This window comes from Protopterus annectens, chromosome 6.part0 (assembly GCF_019279795.1).
Source record: "Protopterus annectens isolate FY-2018-M chromosome 6.part0, PAN1.0, whole genome shotgun sequence".
NCBI classification, from domain to species: domain Eukaryota; kingdom Metazoa; phylum Chordata; order Ceratodontiformes; family Protopteridae; genus Protopterus; species Protopterus annectens.
Genome location: NC_056737.1, coordinates 1,573,960,053 through 1,573,978,305, shown reverse-complemented (window position 1 = coordinate 1,573,978,305; position 18,253 = coordinate 1,573,960,053). Strand labels below are relative to the sequence as shown.

General features: G+C 37.4%; 1 protein-coding gene across 1 annotated transcript in view; it reads right to left on the bottom strand.

Moving 5' to 3' along the window:
- The window catches only part of LOC122804857 (solute carrier family 15 member 2-like), a 1,359,362-nt gene that overhangs the window by 428,194 nt on the left and 912,915 nt on the right, over window positions 1-18,253 (bottom strand). Inside the window, exon 11 of the mRNA XM_044075020.1 lies at window positions 17,304-17,348. Coding sequence (XP_043930955.1) covers window positions 17,304-17,348 — 45 coding nt within the window. The remainder of the gene's footprint in view (window positions 1-17,303; window positions 17,349-18,253) is intronic.

Sequence of the window (18,253 nt, the reverse complement as noted above, 5' to 3'; positions counted from 1 at the left end):
TATTTTACACTTCATCTGCACAGATTCATAAATATCACAGAAAAGCAGTATGCTATCTCTTCTTGTAACTCTCAAAGAGGTGAACAATTATACTATTGCTATCTTTGGTCTTTCTTGCACATTTACAGAGAAACAACTCTTTGCTGGACCATAACATTATTAATTTTTGCTAACAAAATACATTTTTTTCTTTCATAAATCTGCAATATAAAAACATCTTGAGGCAGACTTTTGATACAACAAACCGTGTATAGCCCATTCTCTACCACAGAGCTTTAATGCTTTATGTTTTTTGTTACTCGCATAATTTATCAGAGCTTGTAAATATAATAAAGTGTGTTTTGAGTAGAGAGACAAGCTCTAAAGAAGCATGTAGTTTCCTGGCTTAGAAGACCTCAGGGAACAAAGGTGTTAATTAGCCTCCTGCTGTTATGGACTGACTGAATTAATCTCAAAATGTTTGCCAGGTTACTTCTTGGTACTGTAAACACAGATGAACTCTTGATAATACTAGTAATAGTTTTCTTTATTACCCAGAGTTACCTGTGCATCAGTTAACTGCCCTACATTGTAACACTTTTAAATTCCAAGACTCATAAGCATGACTCCTGGAGCAAAGATACAGAATTTGTGAAAATGGGGCCTTGTATATAATAAATCCAGCCTCAGTGGATTCCCTATTCCTTGTGGTATGATGATGTCAGGGTTAGTATATATACGTAGCAAGGCTGTGAGGTTGTTGCCCTGCAGTCTGGAAGTGCGGGGGGTGGGCTATCCCCCTGCAAAAATACCTTCGAAGCAGAGCAGTGATTACCAACATTAGCTATTCTCCTTTAATGTTGCTTTTTTTTCATATTTCTACAATTCACAAGAGTCTCAAGAATTACAACAGGGAGTCTTTTCAGAGTGCTAACCTAATAACATGTAACAACATGATCAGCATTATTCTTACTTGTTTCTCATCATACAGCTATTACAGCTTTCTACACCGATCATCTCTGATTGCCTGATTCCGTATAAACCACACACCAAATTACTCGTACTGAAATTCCCAGAATAAGTTACTGAAAGATTTAGTGTGCCAGTGCTGACCTCACTCTTGGTATCAGTGCTAATCATTTTTGCATGCAATGTAGCCTCTGTTATGCCTTTCCAATGACAATTGTGCATCAAGACTTCAGTACTGCTATATCTCCCATGCTAAGCCACACAAGGAGGTTAGTATTTCCAGGAGCTCAAACACATTTCCCCCAATATGTATAAATATGACACTGAATCTCCCCTGGAAATACACCATAGGCTTAGTAGGAGCAACATAGTCAACAAAAGTAAATAATGCCTGTGTGACGCCTGTGCTCTGGCCCAGCAATCAAGGAGCCTCAATTCTCACCACTAACACCAGAGAGGGCGTCTCATATATGAGGAACGGATAACAAATACACACAGTAAAGTGCAATTTCCCTTAAGAGCACACAGAGATCACAGTCAGTCCGGGGCTGGTTGCTTCTTTGCTCCCCAGGTTCCCAGCAAGACTCCCCACTGGCACAGCTATAGGGTCCAGATCTCAGCCTAGTGGGCAAGCTAAAACCTCTAGCACCCTTTTTGTCCAGCCAGTGCTTCATGTCCCTGCCCAAGTAGCTGACACACACACACTTTGAGAAGAGTTTAAGCAACCACACAGACACTCCTGGGGAAGGCTGGCACAGGTTCTCCAGCTGTGCCCCTTTTTCCCAGACTATACGGTAGTACTAGCTGCCACCACCCACTAATAATTATCAGCTACTCAAAGGCCCTTAAAGTTATGTCCAATTATTACTGTGCAATATTATTATACAATTGGTAAGTGTGACTAATCAGTCAAGGTTTATTTGGAGTGACTTGGACAGTAAACTCTATAAATATGCAATGTACTCTAGAGCTTAACTTATCTCTACACACACCAGCCACAGTTAAAAGGTTTTAAGATATTTAATAATAAATAATTAAAACCACAAGACAATACTTTCTACTACATAGTGCTAGTTCAGAGATCACACTGAAATACTTAAAATAATTCAGTAGTACATTTCTGACATCACAGAAAAACACTTAGTCTAATCTTTCTAGTTCCTAGCTATTCCTAAAAGAAAACACAAGTCTAAGATAACTTACATATGAGCAAGACAGTGCTGTGAGTTGGATGATTAAGATAAAAATGCTTAATGCCTTCTGATTCTCTCTGTTTAAATTGAAATTGCAGTTCTGATAAACATTACATCATTCTTTCACTTTCCTGGTGTTCCCAGGCTGACAGATACTGCATTATTTTATTATCTTGCAGCTGCAGGAAACTACATCAATAAAAGACATGCCATATGTAAACTGTAGTAATTATTCCTTAAGTTAAAACAATAGGCAGTATGCCTTCATCTAGCCCAGACAGGGTCAAATTGTAAACATCAAAGACAGTCATGAAATAATTTGAACTTCAAAGGACATACAAGGAATGCTTGACTTAGCTTTCTTTACAGCAGAGGGCAATGTTGCTACATTGTTTTAAGTTCAACATTTCACAGCATAGTCTTGCATTTAAGAAAACAAGCCTGTATTTCAACATTTATATTTACACATGACAGAATTATCTATAAAATTCTATTTGGCTAGGCTGGCAGCCTTCATAGCCTGTTCCTTGGTTTGAAAGTTAACTTAGTGATAGAAGATGAAACAGTAATATGTTCTAATTCCACTTTTTAACTTTTGTCAGACCCAGATGGGGTGGTACTGCAGTGATCAATAAGACCCTTTCTTTTCAACATAAAGTCACCACTCTTGTTCAATATGCAGATGACACCATGATGTTCAAGGTGGTGGTGCTGCGGTAGCGCTGTTGCCTCACAGTAAGACATTGTCCCATTCGATTCTCAGCTAGAGTGTCTTCTGTCTGGAGACATGCGTGAATGGGTGTAATTTCGTTGAAGGTTGTGCATCAGGGCTGGCAACTCGGCACGTATAAATCTACTGCCAATCATGAGCGGACCGGAGTTCCGCTGTGGCGAGCCCTAACCGGGAAAAGCCAAAAGACACAACAACAACAACAACATACCAATTGTCAAGTTCTAAATGACAAACCACAAGAGTCCTTTTAAGATTAAGCACTTTCATTCTTTAATATATCCCCATAGAACTTCCTCAGAATCTTATTACATAATATTTCCATAACTTTAAATACTCTCCAGGCTTTGCACCACAAAATCCATACAACCAATCAACTATTCAAAGTACATGCAACCAATGAAATATACATTACTATTTAAATTAATTTCAGAAATCTCAAAAAAGAAACATCTCCTGATATCAGGGTCAATCATTATGCACTAAAAACAAGCCAAATCAATAGATCTTAATGTCTTTTTTTTACCAATCAGAAAATAGAACCGGTCATAGAGCTTGGTTGCCTTTTTCCACCAATCAAAAAAAAGTGTTAAAATCCATTGTCAAAAAAGTGATATTCCCAAAAGGTCTCCCATCCAAATGATAACCAGGCTCTATCCTACTTAGCCTCTACTTAGCCTATAAATTCAGACAAGATTGGGTATATTTGTTCTAAACTAATAATTAACTCCCAAAATAAAACATTTTATGTTGATCATATCATTTAATCCTAGGGGTCGATCTGCCATACATGCTATTTGCTATCTATATTCCCAGTATTCCAGGTGAACCTGTAATCACCTTCTAAAGCCTGGATTGCTACAGAGTCAATGACAAAGAATGTATACTTCCTAAAACTTTCACAAGTCAAAGCATGTTTAGCCAGTGCATTGTCTGCATCGTGTTTTCTAATGGCTTAATTGTGTTCACAGATCTTACGTTTTAAACAGCTCAGTGTATTACCTGAATAAAAACTTGAACATGAGTCACATATGGCCAAATAAATTATCTCAATAGAAGGGCAGTCAGACCTTTTCTTAGCAGTAAAAAACATATTATGAGCATTCAATGTAATACTTGAATTGTTTGCTATATAGTGAGACTACTTAAATCTGAATGTGCCCATCCTTTCCCCTACTATTATATTGCCTGTCCGTGTAGACTTTTCTAAAATGGTTTTTATATTGTATCTGTTTTTGTAAGCAAACAGTGGAGTCGAACCTAGTATATGAGCCATGTCTCTGTTGCCCAGAATACATTTTCAATTAACTGTCAAGATGTTTTTTATAATGTTCATATCCATAGATATAGGAAGGGGAAAGGCATTCCTGAAACCACTCTTGTTGTTATTCCGGACTCACACTTCTTGCTAAGTCCCATGATTCTATAACTTTACTCAGTAAAAGTATATGTGTACCATTAAAGATTTAAAAATCATAATTTTGTTCTAAAGTCTTCACTGTTATTTGGTTGACCTGTCACAAGCTGATTTGAAATTTGCTGCATTCGATCAGATACTAGCCATATAAGGGGAGCAAAAATTACTTCAGTAAAAAATATGTATATATTGTTTCTAGTTGAAAGGATGTTGCATTCTACTATAATGTAGTTTTGTTTTGGGTCTGAAAACATATGCAGACATAACATGCTGTCAGCCAATCAGGACATCAGGCATCTATGAAGCTTGTTGCAACTCTACAACCTTTGTCCAAGTAGCTCTGTTACTGAACTTCTGGATGTAAAAGTCCACTGTACCTCTGCTTGGATCAGCACTTTATCAGACTTTTTCTTAGCAGCTGAAAAGTGTCAGAAGGCTGATTGACACATGTATTCAAAAACAAACTTTCCAATATGTTTATGAGAGTATTCCTAGATTTGACTGATATCTCCCATGTAGCTTTGTCCAGCCCAGTGAAGATACATCAAACACTCTGATGCCATGACTAAGGGATGAATCACAAATGGGTACCACATGTTGGTCTGGTTCATCAGTGACAAAAACTTGACTTGAGGTAAAGGTATAATAGTCAGTGTAGGTTGCTTTAGGAGACTATGGACTTATGAAGCTACTAACACTTGTAATGAAGATCTTAGCATTTTGTATAACTGTATCCTGTATATGAATCTGTATATAGCACTGTCTGCCCCCCTCAGTTATTCATCTGTGTGTCTGTGCATGTGTGTGGCTGTGCATGGGTGTGTGTGTGTGTGTGTGTGTGTGTGTGTGTGTGTGTGTGTGTGTGTGTGTGTGTGTATACAGGCAAGGGGGCAGCTGCCCTGGGTACAAGGTGTTGGAGCCATGATCTAGAAATGCTGCTCCATTGGTAGTGTAGTACTAGCATTCATTATTGTACTGGCATTTTTGAATGAATATTAATACTGATAAGTTGTAGCAAGCCACTGGTTACAGAAATATGACTTTTTTTTGTCTCTTCAACTTAGAATTGAGAGGTAAAGAAAGAGACCTTGTTCATAGTTTGCTCCTGAGGCATGGAATGCCAGGTAGATTGGAGAATGGACCTTTTTCATTAAAGGGCAACAGATCGAAGAGCAGCACTGGGTACTGAATGAGCCAGCTATGGCTGTGTGTGTGTGTGTGTGTGTGTGTGTGTGTGTGTGTGTGTGGGTGCGTGTGTGTGTGTGTGCGTGTGTGTGTGTGTGTGTGTGTGTGTGTGTGTGTGTGTGTGTGTGTGTGTGTGTGTGTGTGTGTGTGTGCATGTATGCGCATGTGTGTGTGTGTGTGTGTGTGTGTGTGTGTGTGTGTGTGTGTGTGTGTGTGTGTGTGTGTGTGAGTGTGTGTGTGTGTGTGTGTGTGTGTGTGTGTGTGTGTGTGTGTGTGTGTGTGTGAGTGTATGTAATAAAATAGAATACTCATTTGGCAGAACAGTTTATATACAAAAGATAACTGTGCATATAAATGAATGCTTATTTGTGGGAATATTATATGGTTGAATTAAAGTGTTATCTAATAAAGGCAAGTAAGAATAGGCAGGAAAATGAATGTTTGATTGAAAAGGTGGTGTTTGTAAAAATGTACAAGATCACATTATAGGGATTAGTTTGAACATGTGAGTGTTTGCAGGTTAAAGTGTGGATTACAGAAGGAGATAGATTTTGTGTTATGCTTTGTTAGTGGAATATATTAAGTGTGTATGTCTATGTGTCTTGTTTATTAATACTATTGTAGAAAGGGTTTTAGTAATATAATGTAATGTGCAGAGTTGGGGTTAGGGGCAAGGATGGTGTTAGAGTTAGCACACATGATTAAGGTGGTACAGGATGAGTACTTCATGGTATCAGATGAAGACTTACAAAATACTGAATAAACTGGCACTGCTTTCCATGTATCATACTTCTTTTTCAATAAAATATACAAAAATGCATAAACATCCTATTTCTGCTAACAACTCGAGAATGGCCTGATGCAGATGAACCTGCTCTACTGTATACTGAAAACTATTTTATTTATTTTATTTTACATTTGTTGTCTGGGATAGTCCAACTGGAGCCATGTCCATTTTCAGTGGAGGCCCGGGGAGGTAAGCTCCAAGTTATCAGATACAATAACACAAGTAAAACAAAAGTACATAAGTAGTATTACCAACGAATACATAGACAGACATGATATACCCCTGGCTATAGTCAGGAGAAAAATTAACAATAAATAGTTAGTTGGGTTATTCACATTCATGTTGAAAGTTACCCGGGCTTGTTGCAGTGGCAAAGCCAGTTAAATGCCACATGTTGTTTGAGTTTAGTTTTAAATTGTCCTAGGGAGGAAAGCAAAGTAATATCACCTGGAAGTAAGTTCCAGGCTCTGCCTGCAGTGTTAGCAAAGAAGGCATCTCCAGCAGTGTTGTTGATTTTGATTGTCTGAATTAGAAGTTTGTTCGAGGATCGAAGCAGTTTTGGATTGTTGTGTGTGTGGGGGGGTAATAATATTTTGAAGGGCTGGTGTGTTATCTGGGTTATAGAGGATTTTGTTAGCCATGATCAGCAGGTTATATTGTATGAGACTGGGAAGTTCTAGCCACCCAAGCTGTTTTCAATTGATGCAGTGGTGTGTTTTAAAAGGCATTCCAGTGGCAAACCTGGCAATATGATTGTAACAGGTTGACAGTCTATTTAGTACAGATTTGTTTAGATTGGAGAGAAGGGGGGAGGCATATAAAAGTGTTGAGAGTAGATGAGAGTGAACTATAGCCATCTTAGCTGGAGGGGTTAGGAAGGCTTTTATTCTATACAGTGACTCAAGTTTTTTATTGATGTTCTTAATTGTTTGATTTATATGTAGGTCAAACTTTAGGTTATTGTCAATAATGACACCTAGTAATTTTGTAGAGGGGTCAGGGGAAATTATTGTCCCATCTTTTGCATTTATGGTAAAGGTGAAGGCGGCAGACCTATGAGTTGGAGAGAATAACAGCATTTTAGTTTTTTTGGGGATTTAGTAACAATCTACGTTCAGAGAGCCAATTTTCTACGGTATTAAAGAGGGACTGGGTAGCGACCCTCAGGACTGTGGGAGAAGTAGCTGAGCAAATCAGGGTGGAGTCATCAGCGTATTGGATACAGCTGATGTTTGGTATGACTGTGTACAAGTCATTAATAAAGATGGATGGCCTAATATGGAGCCTTGTGGTACTCCAAGGGTGTTTGGTAATAGATTAGAGAGCTTGTTCTGCCATAGGACAGCCTATTGTCTTCCATTAAGGTAGGATGTAAACCAAAGAAGGGCATTAGTATCAAGGTGGAAAGTTTGCAAGGTGTGGACCAGACGTTGGTGATCAGCCATGTCAAATGCCTTGGAAAGATCCAAGAATAGGGCAGAGGATATGTGATTATTGTTACGGTTATTGTTTATGGTATTGGTAAAAGCCATTAATGCTGAGGTTGTGCTATGGTGTGGATGAAAACCATGCTGGGTATCTGCCATGAGGTGATTTTGGATTAGGTGGTGCATAAATTGTTTTGCATACATTTTTCCATAATCTTTGCAAGTGGAGAAAGTATAGCTATAGGTCTATAATTGGAGAATTCCATAGAGGAACCTCCTTTATGTAGTGGGATTACGTAGGATGTTTCCCAGATGGTGGGAATGTTAGCTTCTGCTATGGTATGATTGATTAGTATCGATATTGGATAGGCAATGGCATCAGGTGATTTTTGAAGGTACTCAGCGGGGAGCTGGTCAGTGGAGAGTGTGGTAGGTTTTAAATTTTTGATCATGTTACGGATAAGAGATGTGGACACTGGTTGGAAGGAGAATGAGAGTTGGCTTTTGGAGGTAGAAGTATCAGGGGCAGGGGTGCTAGAAGGTAATTGCCTAGCTAGAGCTTGAATTGTTTCAGTAAAGAAATGGTTAAAACTGTCAGAGACCTCCTCTGGGGATTTATCAATGGTAGCAGCAGGGATAGGTGTAGATGTTTTACCAGGGCAGAGTAGATTGTTCAGCCCTGCCCAGAACTTCTGAGGATTGTCCTTGTTGGTTGTCTGTAAATTGCAGTAGTATTGTTTTTTGTCCTGTAGAATAATTGTTTTTGTTTCATTCCTAGCATACCTATATTTTCCTTGATCATGGGGGTCTTTTGTGGAACGCTACTGAGCCCATAGTTTGTTTCTGCTGGTAATTTTTTGTCTTGTCTCTTTAGATAGCCATGGTGCAGTTCTTGCTTTTGTACGTTTTGAGTGGGCAGGTCCATGTAGATCAAGAATTCCAAGACATTTGTTGTTAAAATAGGCAACTGCCTCCTCTAAGGGTAGGTGTTTTAGCATGGACCAATTGCAAGAGCTAAGTTCCAGTTGGAATTTGTCAGGGTCAAAGTTTCTTTTGCTCCTGACTTTTCTGAGTAGGGGTTGTTGTGGGGTAATGGCTTTATCCTTAACTATGTAAGTGAGAAGATGGTCACTTAGGTCATCGGGGAGGGTACCAGCAGTGTACAGTTGGGGATTACTATTTATGAGTACCCAGTCGAGTATACTATCTTTTTGGTTGGGTTTACCTAGTCTGGTAGGGGTGGTAATGGTTTGTGTAAATGCATGCAAGTTGATGTGGGTAGAAGAGGATTCTTTGGAACAAGAATCCCAGTCAATGTTAAAGTCTCCTAGTATTAGTGTTTCTTGGGGGTAGTGACAAGATAGCCAATGAAGCGTGTCTCCAAGAGTGGCTACATTACTACCTGGGGGAATATACATACAGATGATGTTGATGCTTTTACTTTTGTTAAGTTGCAATCTAGTGGCAATAATCTCTGAGTTATTGATCTGAGGTGGTTGAATAACATCTATTGTCACATTCAACTCAGAGTTATAGAGTACAGCCACCCCTCCGCCTTTCCTGGAAGCACGATCCAGCCTGTGTATGTTATATCCGGGTGGTAGCACTTCATTGCCAGTAATGTTAGGTTTTAACCAGGTCTCAGATAGACAGAGAACATCAGGGGAGTAGACAGCCAGGAGGACATGCAATTCGTGTACCTTATTATTAATGCTCCTAATATTAAGATGACAGACAAGGAGAGAGTTAGTTGGTCTACTGGTTATAGTTTTGTGCCTTGGGTTGCTGGTCGAGAGGGAAATTGTATCTGTGGTGGATGGGCCTGGATTGGGGTGAATGTCACCACTGAGTATAAGACTAGGCCTATACTTAGTGATAAGCCTCAGGAGTTTGTTTAAAAGTTTGTAGTAGTGTCTGGATCTTGAGCTAATGTTTCGGGGGATGGTATGCTTTAAGATTGAAACTGATGTTGAGTTGTACCCAATGTTAATGGTATGGCTAAAAGTGGGATATTCTAAAGCTGGGGTGATGGTATGTCCAGCATGGAACTGATACCCATTAAGCTATTGGTTTTCATACAAAGTGAGTATATAAGTGGCTAGCAGAAGCGGTAGTAAAGAGAAGTATAACATAATGTGGGAGGAGTCAAGTGGTTGGAATCAGTTTGATGACACAACAGATATAAAGTCAGATGATCAGAATGGAGGTAGTAGAGTGGATGGAAGAATAATTGTGTTATCTGAAAGCTGATAGGGTGGTAATGCAGGGTGGAAGGAGTATAACGGTGAGGGTGATCGGGTGTTGTAATAGGGGTGTGGTAAAGTACCTATAAGTGAAGAGGTACTGGGGTGTGTGGGAATTGGGGGCAGAGAGGGGTGCGAAACGAGCCCGAGCGCAGCGAGGGTGAGTGGAGCAGGGCTAACACTGACTTCAAGTGTATCTGTAAGCTATATTATGTAAGTAGTGTTAAATAAGCTATATTATGTAAAGTAGTGTTAAAGAAGCTATATTATGTAAAGTAGTGTTAAAGAAGCTATATTAAGTAGTGTTAAATAGATGCTTATATGTAAATTAGAATTTAAACTGAATCTTTGAGTTTTTAACTGAGTGTTTGTCAGTTTTGATATAATCTGTACTTAGTACTAAGGTAGTGTTTAGACTGTGTTTGTGCTCTAGCAGGGTATTTCTGTGCTACAGGACAGGGATGCAGAATACAATTTCAGGGCTAGGTGAGGGAGAGCAGTGTGATAGTAGAATGTTCAGAGTTAGGTTCAGTAAGTAGTTCTATACAGGAAGCTAGGGGCAGCTAGATTTATTTAAGAAAATATAGAGGGAGCCAGATTACTATGGGGGACGGATTAGTGGTGCCTTTAGACCCAGGTCAGCTGAAAACAGTATGTAGTATTATAATACAGTATATGGCTTAACCTTAGTCAAAGGTGGGTTGGATTCCAGATAGATGTTTTGTGGGCACAGTGTTCAGGATAGCTTCTTTCAGGTAGGAGATTCTTTTGAAAGTGATTTAGAGGGGGTCTACCTTAGTCAAAGGTGGGTTGGATTCCAGATAGATGTTTTGTGGGCACAGTGTTCAGGATAGCTTCTTTCAGGTAGGAGATTCTTTTGAAAGTGATTTAGAGGGGGTCTACCAGATGGTAAAAACAAGGCTGCCGACTGGGTCTGAAAGCACCGGGTATTACTGAATTACATCTGCATGATCAAAATTCATGGTTGTGGTAACTGTCTATCTACTACAATTAGAGAAATATGAGCAGTTATTGGTTAATTTCAAAAACAAAAATAAATTTTATGTTTTTTTTTGTTTTGCATAAAATCAACTTTATGTCTGGATGAGAAATTAATATCATGTTAGTAAAGATGACTGTGTGCAGAACAAACTGCGTGTTTATAGTTTTCTTGTAATAGTTATACTTTCCAGGATGGTTTCATAACTGCATTTTCAGTAAAATAGCTCTGGAGAAAGCTGTCCAATCAGGAATTCCTTGCGTGTCCACAGATGTAAAAATCTACTGTTAGTAGGTTTGAATGAGTTAAAACAGCCCTAAAAAGAATAACAGCAGCTCTGCAGACTGTCAGATTTGATGTTTTCTTTTCCAAAGTACACTAGCAAGGTTGGGGTGGGGGGTTAAAATAGAACCGCATCCAAAAACTGAAAAAAAATGTTTTTCAGCATATCATGAAAGTTTCAGCTTTACTAATATTTCTGTGTCAAAGTAAGTGGTTATTTTCTAGTTTCTTATGAAAGGGGGCTGCAGTGTGTAATAGGATCTTGTTTTACAGTCAATGCATTTGCCTGCCTGATGTCATTTTAGAAGGGTAGACTGAAATCCTCATTTACTGTGGTTCTCTCTCTTATCAGCTTACATTACTGTGACTGCCTACTTTTGACTGTCAGCATCAATCCGTATTTTTCATTACTTTGCTTCCTTTGATTTTTATTAGTTGCTCCCTCTAATACAACATTTTAAGGAATATTTGAATCACACACTTGAAAATGTAGCTGTTTTAATAGCTGTTTCAAGGTAACACTTGTAGTTCAGTGTTCAAGTGTGGGAAATCTGATCTCTGTTATTAATAGGTGTTATCTGCGTTGAGTTGGTTTATGTTGCATTTAAGCAATAATCCACAACTATGTGGGGGTATATCAGGATTTACGGGGGTATATCAGGATTTACCCACAGTTGGTATGGTTTGATGAAGAGCATGAAGCCTGAGTGATTAAACACAGCCAGCCATAAGTAAATTCTAATATACCAACACACTAGAGTGGATTATTGCTTTTATACAATGAGATTATTTAAGAAATAAATTGCTTACCTTTCTTAAATAATGTCTGTACAATGGCACTTCAGCCTTCTTCCATGTTATTCCTTGTTTACTAATGTACTGTGCAAATTGCACAGGCAGGAGAAGCAATGGAGAAGATCATTTTCATTGCTGTTTTTTTCTTTGTTTAAAATCTCAGGATTTTCTGATGGACAGTGGAGAAATACAAGGAAAATCATGCATGTTTATGTTTCTTTAGTTTTGTAGAAAATACTTAATTTTTCTTGTATTTTGCTGTCCCCCATATAGGCCAATAGAAAGTCTGGCTGCTAAATGGTACTTCAGTGACTGGACTTTTTTCTATTGGTATGTGCTTGATTTACAGCAGGCACACTGGTAGGGCTGTCCAGTTAGTATGCTGTTTTTTTGAATAGCAAGAAACTGTTATCGTATAATAACAGTTTTAATACAGTAGCTAGAATGAGTTTTTTTGATATTTCCTTCCCCCAGCTCACTGCATTGTCACTGTATGCAATACAAAAATGTTATGTCAAAACACCAGAAGAAAGATGCACTTTTACAGAAAATATAGCGCAGAAAAAAATGCAAATCAAATATCGAAAGAAAATCTAAAGAGGAAGAGACCAAAGGGAAAGACAGCTAATATATAATAAAAAAAGTAAAGTAAGTGCGAGTTGTGTTTTCTTGTTCATTTTCATCTGAAGACTAAGTTTGAAAGCCTTGTTTTTGTTTAGATTCCAGGCTACACTATTCATATGGCTTGTGATCCTGGCAATCTGTGACTGATAAGGCACATTTAAATGCTATTGTTTAAGAGCTATTGTTTTCTTAATGGCTCATAAAGTTGGAATAAGTGACCTAACCTCATTACTCTGCCACTGATAGTAGCCTTCACGATGTAAGAACTGATGAAACAAATGAAGGAAAGAAAAACAAGCAGAAATAAGTTCAGACTTAAAACAAATGGAATAATTATTAAATGATGCCATTTCTGTATGTGATGTGTTTAGTGTTGGATTAAAGGGAATGAAAATCACTATTTGGAAAGAAAAAAATTGACATCTGGGTGAAGTTCTTCTTTAACTTACTTTGCCATGCAGAATAGTCCATTATGGGTATGATCTGAGTAGCTAGACCTTGCAGTGCACAAATGAGAATTCTTAATGAGTCCTAATCTCAGTTCCTAAAACATTCTAAATGTTTCTTTACAGTAGACGTAATTGTTTTATCTTCTCAAACAACATATCCTTTGAATCTACGTACCATTTTATCTGCAATGCATAGTGCATCAATGAAAATCTCTCGTACAATACATACTGTTTTGATAATTTTGCTTCATTCAAAATGAAAGCAAAACAATATACTGCAGTGTTGAATGCAATAATTCAGGTGACACTGATTCAAATAAATATGTCTGAATTATTATTCCACAGAAAATAGTAGCTCCGTTAATGGACCACTTTCACCTCACAAAGAAAATGCAGTAAAAGAAATGGAATCATTTCAGTGAAATTATGTTCAAGCAACTGAATTGAAAAAAGGCCATGCAGCAATTTGTTCAATAAACTGTTATTTGACCAGCAAAATATGCAAGCCAATGCCAAATATACATGTGTGTTAAAAAGCTTCCTATGCATATGATTCTTTTTTACTGTGTATGTAGCTTACAGATAATAACTGTCTATACTATTTGCCTCTGGTGTCATTTGTGCTTTGATACAAATTTACACACTTAAATTGGTTATGAAAATATATGCTATTTCCATTACAAAGATAATCTGCTGTTGAAGGGTAGACAGAGATTTTAAAATGTTGTTGCTAATGCTCAAATATAGTGTGTCAGAACGTGTTTACATTATTTACAAGTTCTGTGTAATATCTTATTAATTTAATCAAGCTTATAGTACACAAGTTGGTAGTAGATAAGAATTTAAAAAAGCAGTAGTTTTAGCCAACTTGACAAGCATAGATGGAGTTAGTCCTGAGTATGACCCTGCTGATCTGAGTTTGATTAGTGGGTGGGGCATTTGTTTTAGCTGGCATGCAAGAGAACAAAAACGAGGAGGTTTAGGTTACTTAACCTCTTTTCAGGGGGTAGGGAGGGACATCTTCAGTGACTCACTCTCTATGGTGGAATACTTGGTATAGACTGTGGACCATACAGAGGTGCTCATCTTCAAAGGGGGGTTATAGTCAACATGGCAGTTTGGTGGTGCATTACAAAGGCCCACTGCATACTGACCTGTAGGAAGCCAACAAGCATGCATGGGAAGAGGTAAGGCTTAAATAAAAATAATCCTTAGAGTGGACAGTGACAGTCTAGTACCAGATACTCTCATCCAGGAAACAATCAAGCCATGAGGCTCTGACCTGAAGAGTTAAGGGGTCAACAAAGTGGAATGGAGGTTCAAAGGTCAGAGGACAACCTTAGCAAAGAAAAAAAATAATGAAATATCTTGAAATGTTTTGCACTAGAGAAGAATAACAGGCAGCACAAACTAATACAACTAAAAGCGGTGGTAGAGGCAGAGATGACCAGAGCTACAATAATCCAAGAACCATTTAATAAAGCAAAAAATTCCTTAAAAACTTAAAAACAATTCCAAACAAAGATATAAATTAAGCACTTTCATCCTGTTGTAAAGTTTTTAAGGAATTTTACGCTTTATTAAATTTGGATACTGCGGTGGTGGTGCTGCTGTAGCGTTGTCACCTCACAATCAGACATTGCCCGTTCAATTCTCAGTTAGAGCGTCTTCTGTGTGGTGACATGCATGAATGGGTGTTCCTTTGTTGAAGGTTGTGCGTTAGGCCCGGCAAGCCAGCATGTAAAAATCTACTGCCAATCATTAGCAGACAGGAGTTCCGCTGTGGCGACCCCTAACCGGGAAAAACCGAAAGACACAAACATTAAATGGTTCTTAGATTATTGCTGCCCTGGTTGTCTCTGTCTCTACCACTGCTACATTTACTACAGAGGAATGAGCATATGGTAGCTACTATTTTGTATGATTAAAATTAAATCTTCCCCTGATCTGCAGTATGAGACTGAATTCATAATGTAGTTCTTGGAGATAGACAGCATTTCTTAAACCAAGTAAATACAAGTTAAATTAAATCCAAGTAGAAGCAAGAGAACACAAGATATGTGAAAACTGTCCTTGGTTATAAGCTAGCCAATCTTATCTCTGTGGAACAGGTGTAACTGCGGTGAGTTTGGAGAAAGTGCACAGGTGATGCAGGGTTCAAATCCTGTTTACAGATAATTCTGGTATCTGACAGATTGTTGGTGTCAATCATTTAACAAGCAGCATGCTTGCCTTTTATCTATGTACAGTGGCAGCTGACACAGAGGGTTAAGGCTGTGAGCAGTATATGAAAATCAGTTTCAAATAGAAAATCCAGAACCATGATGTTAACCATAAAACAATCAAAATCTTACTGTATAGCACTCCTAAACTTTTATTTTATGTTGGCCAGGCTATCATACTACTGTTGAGAAGTACGTTAAAGACTATAATCATTTACCATATGTCTGGAAATAATATAACTTGTTAGTAGCTCAACATGCTGTGGATTTGGTTATCATACCACATGCTTGGGTATATCTTTCCAGTTGTGCAGCAGTGTGTGTGTGTGTGTGGGGGGCTGCATTCCTGAGATGCTGTGCTTTGGACTGATGTTAGACCAAAGTCCAATCTGTTTGAGATGGTGATAGCGCAAACGGATGTAAAAGATTCCATGGCATTTGTCACAAAAAAAAAAAAAAAAGGAGTAGGGGAATTTCTTTTGTGTCCTGGTCAAAATTCTCCTACTAAGTATACCTATCATCATGAGTTCCTGCTGAAACTAGGTTATGCCTAGTAAAACAAAGCCCATCTATGCATAACAAATAACAAAAAGTAATGTTTATATCTTTGTATAGAAAGGAGAATTAAAAAGATGACTCCTTTATGAAAGTCATGCAGTATAGCAATAAAACATGATAATGGCTGTTGTTTTTAGCTTTGCTTTTGAATTACTGAAAATTATCTTTCCTTGTTCTATTTTTTTTTTTTGGTCAGCCCTACCTTTTACTTGTTTGCTGGTAGCATGTGTTCCTTAAAATGCACCTGGAAGGTGGTATTCCTCCATATTACAGGTAGAAAAGGTTTACTTAGTTGGCCTGACACTGATAAGTGCTTACAGTGTGCACACGCTTTTCCTACGTTTTTGATGTATTTCATTCATGGGATTAGCACATTCCCAGCTCAGGCACTCCACTGGATAGCCTTGACAAAATGTACTTCTAGAAGTCATCAGTTTATGAATAAAATAAATAAAACAAAGAAGGAACACCACACAAGGATACCTCCATTTTATTAATGGTTCTGTCCACTTCATAATTCCTGGAACCAGGATGATCCTTCTTTGTTGGGATCTTCAATGAAGGAAGTAAACAACTTCATCAGAGTACCACACAAAGTGCCAAAGGAAGACCAAAAACAACTAAATAACCAAGGTGGAAGCAACAATACAAGATTGAAAATGTATTATACTTCATCAGAATGATACAAAACAGTCACGTGTTGTATAAATACATAAAAAATCAATTGATAATTCAATCAATCAATTAAACACAACAATGAACTCTATTTGAACAAACAATGTCACTGTCTTTGTTGATGCAGTGTGGAATTATTTGATCAAAAATAGACCTGATTTCAGTAACAATGCAATTTCTACAATTTGTAGGTTTCTGGACATTATTTTACACAACAATTTTTTTCTATTTAATTTAGTTATGGCCTGGTGGGAGCATGAGTTTATTCCAAATTTTTATCATTGAAGGTGATTTTTTAACTGTTGAAACTTTTTTATCAGAGATTAACACTTTTTCTCCTTACTTAAAGTTTGTTATGTGTGATGGGTTATATGTGTTAATTTTTGGACATCTCCTATAAAAACCTTTTATAATGGGTATCTGCATTTTCGCAGTGGACATCCGTAGGGAACATCTTTATTGTATTAAGAAGAGAGATGAAACCAATGCTCTTTTTAAATACTCCATGGTTTGTATGCAACAAAAAGAAAAGTAGTTCAAATAGAGTTCATTGTTGTGTTTAATTGATTGATTGAATTATCAATTGATTTTTTAAGTATTTATACAACATGTGACTGTTTTGTATCATTCTGATGAAGTGAACTTCATCAGAATAACTCAGTTTATATTTTCTGACTAGTATCACAATTCAAGTGGCATCTCACATAAAGGTAATGATGATAGGTGCTACAATAAAGATATTATGTTTAAGGAACAAAATTTACTTACAAAATCAGCATTCATCCTGGTAGCTTGTAATGTCCATCGGGATCCCTAAATGAAGAGAAAAGAAGAATTATTCAGCATGTTTATTTCCAGATAATTTAATCCATTGAGAGTTTTAAACTGCCTTACTTTCTGAAATTTGTCTACTGGCACAATAATTCATGTCTAATAAATTAGTTAATATTCTTCAAAAGAATAGGTAGTTATAGCTTGACTGAATGTATGGACTGTTTTTTTTTTTCTTTTTTGCTGCCGCTTTTAAAAACTTATATAAATTATACTTAACCTCCTCTACAAACTGTACGTCCTGTGAGGTTACATATTGACTTGAATACCTCATTGCCATCATTACTGGCAAACATGTTACTGGTACCACTGTAGTAATATTCTAACATCTTAGCAAGCCTCAAATTATTTTCTCTCATTATAAAATGGCTGCAGTATGTAATTACCCCACTGTACCAGCATCCTTACAGGTATAACCAACCAGGAACACATTTGCAAAGTCCTGATAATCAAGACTAAAACCAAAGCAAATGAAAAAATAAGAGTAGTCCAATACATAAAGCAAAACTGCTATCTTGGACATCCCTAAAAAAACTCTGATAAATGTGTAGTGCAAATATGAGAATTAAGACATAAAGAAAGCTGTTCATTGCTGAAATCTTTTACTCTTAAAAAAGTGTAAAGATGCGTGTACTCCCTCTATTCCAAGGTACAGAGATCTCAGAATTAGTACACAAAAGTAAAGATTGTTGTTACGGTGGGTATACAGAGGGACTTTAAAATTTTTAGTGGCATTATAAAGTATTTTCTGAAATTGCTTTCTACTTGTACTCTATTTTTCACAGAAGTGAAATTTCACAATTATCGGTCTCACATTGCCAACAGAGAGCCAGGAAAAAATACCCTTATTTTAATCTCTAAGTATAAGAAGATTTACTTTTCTCCCC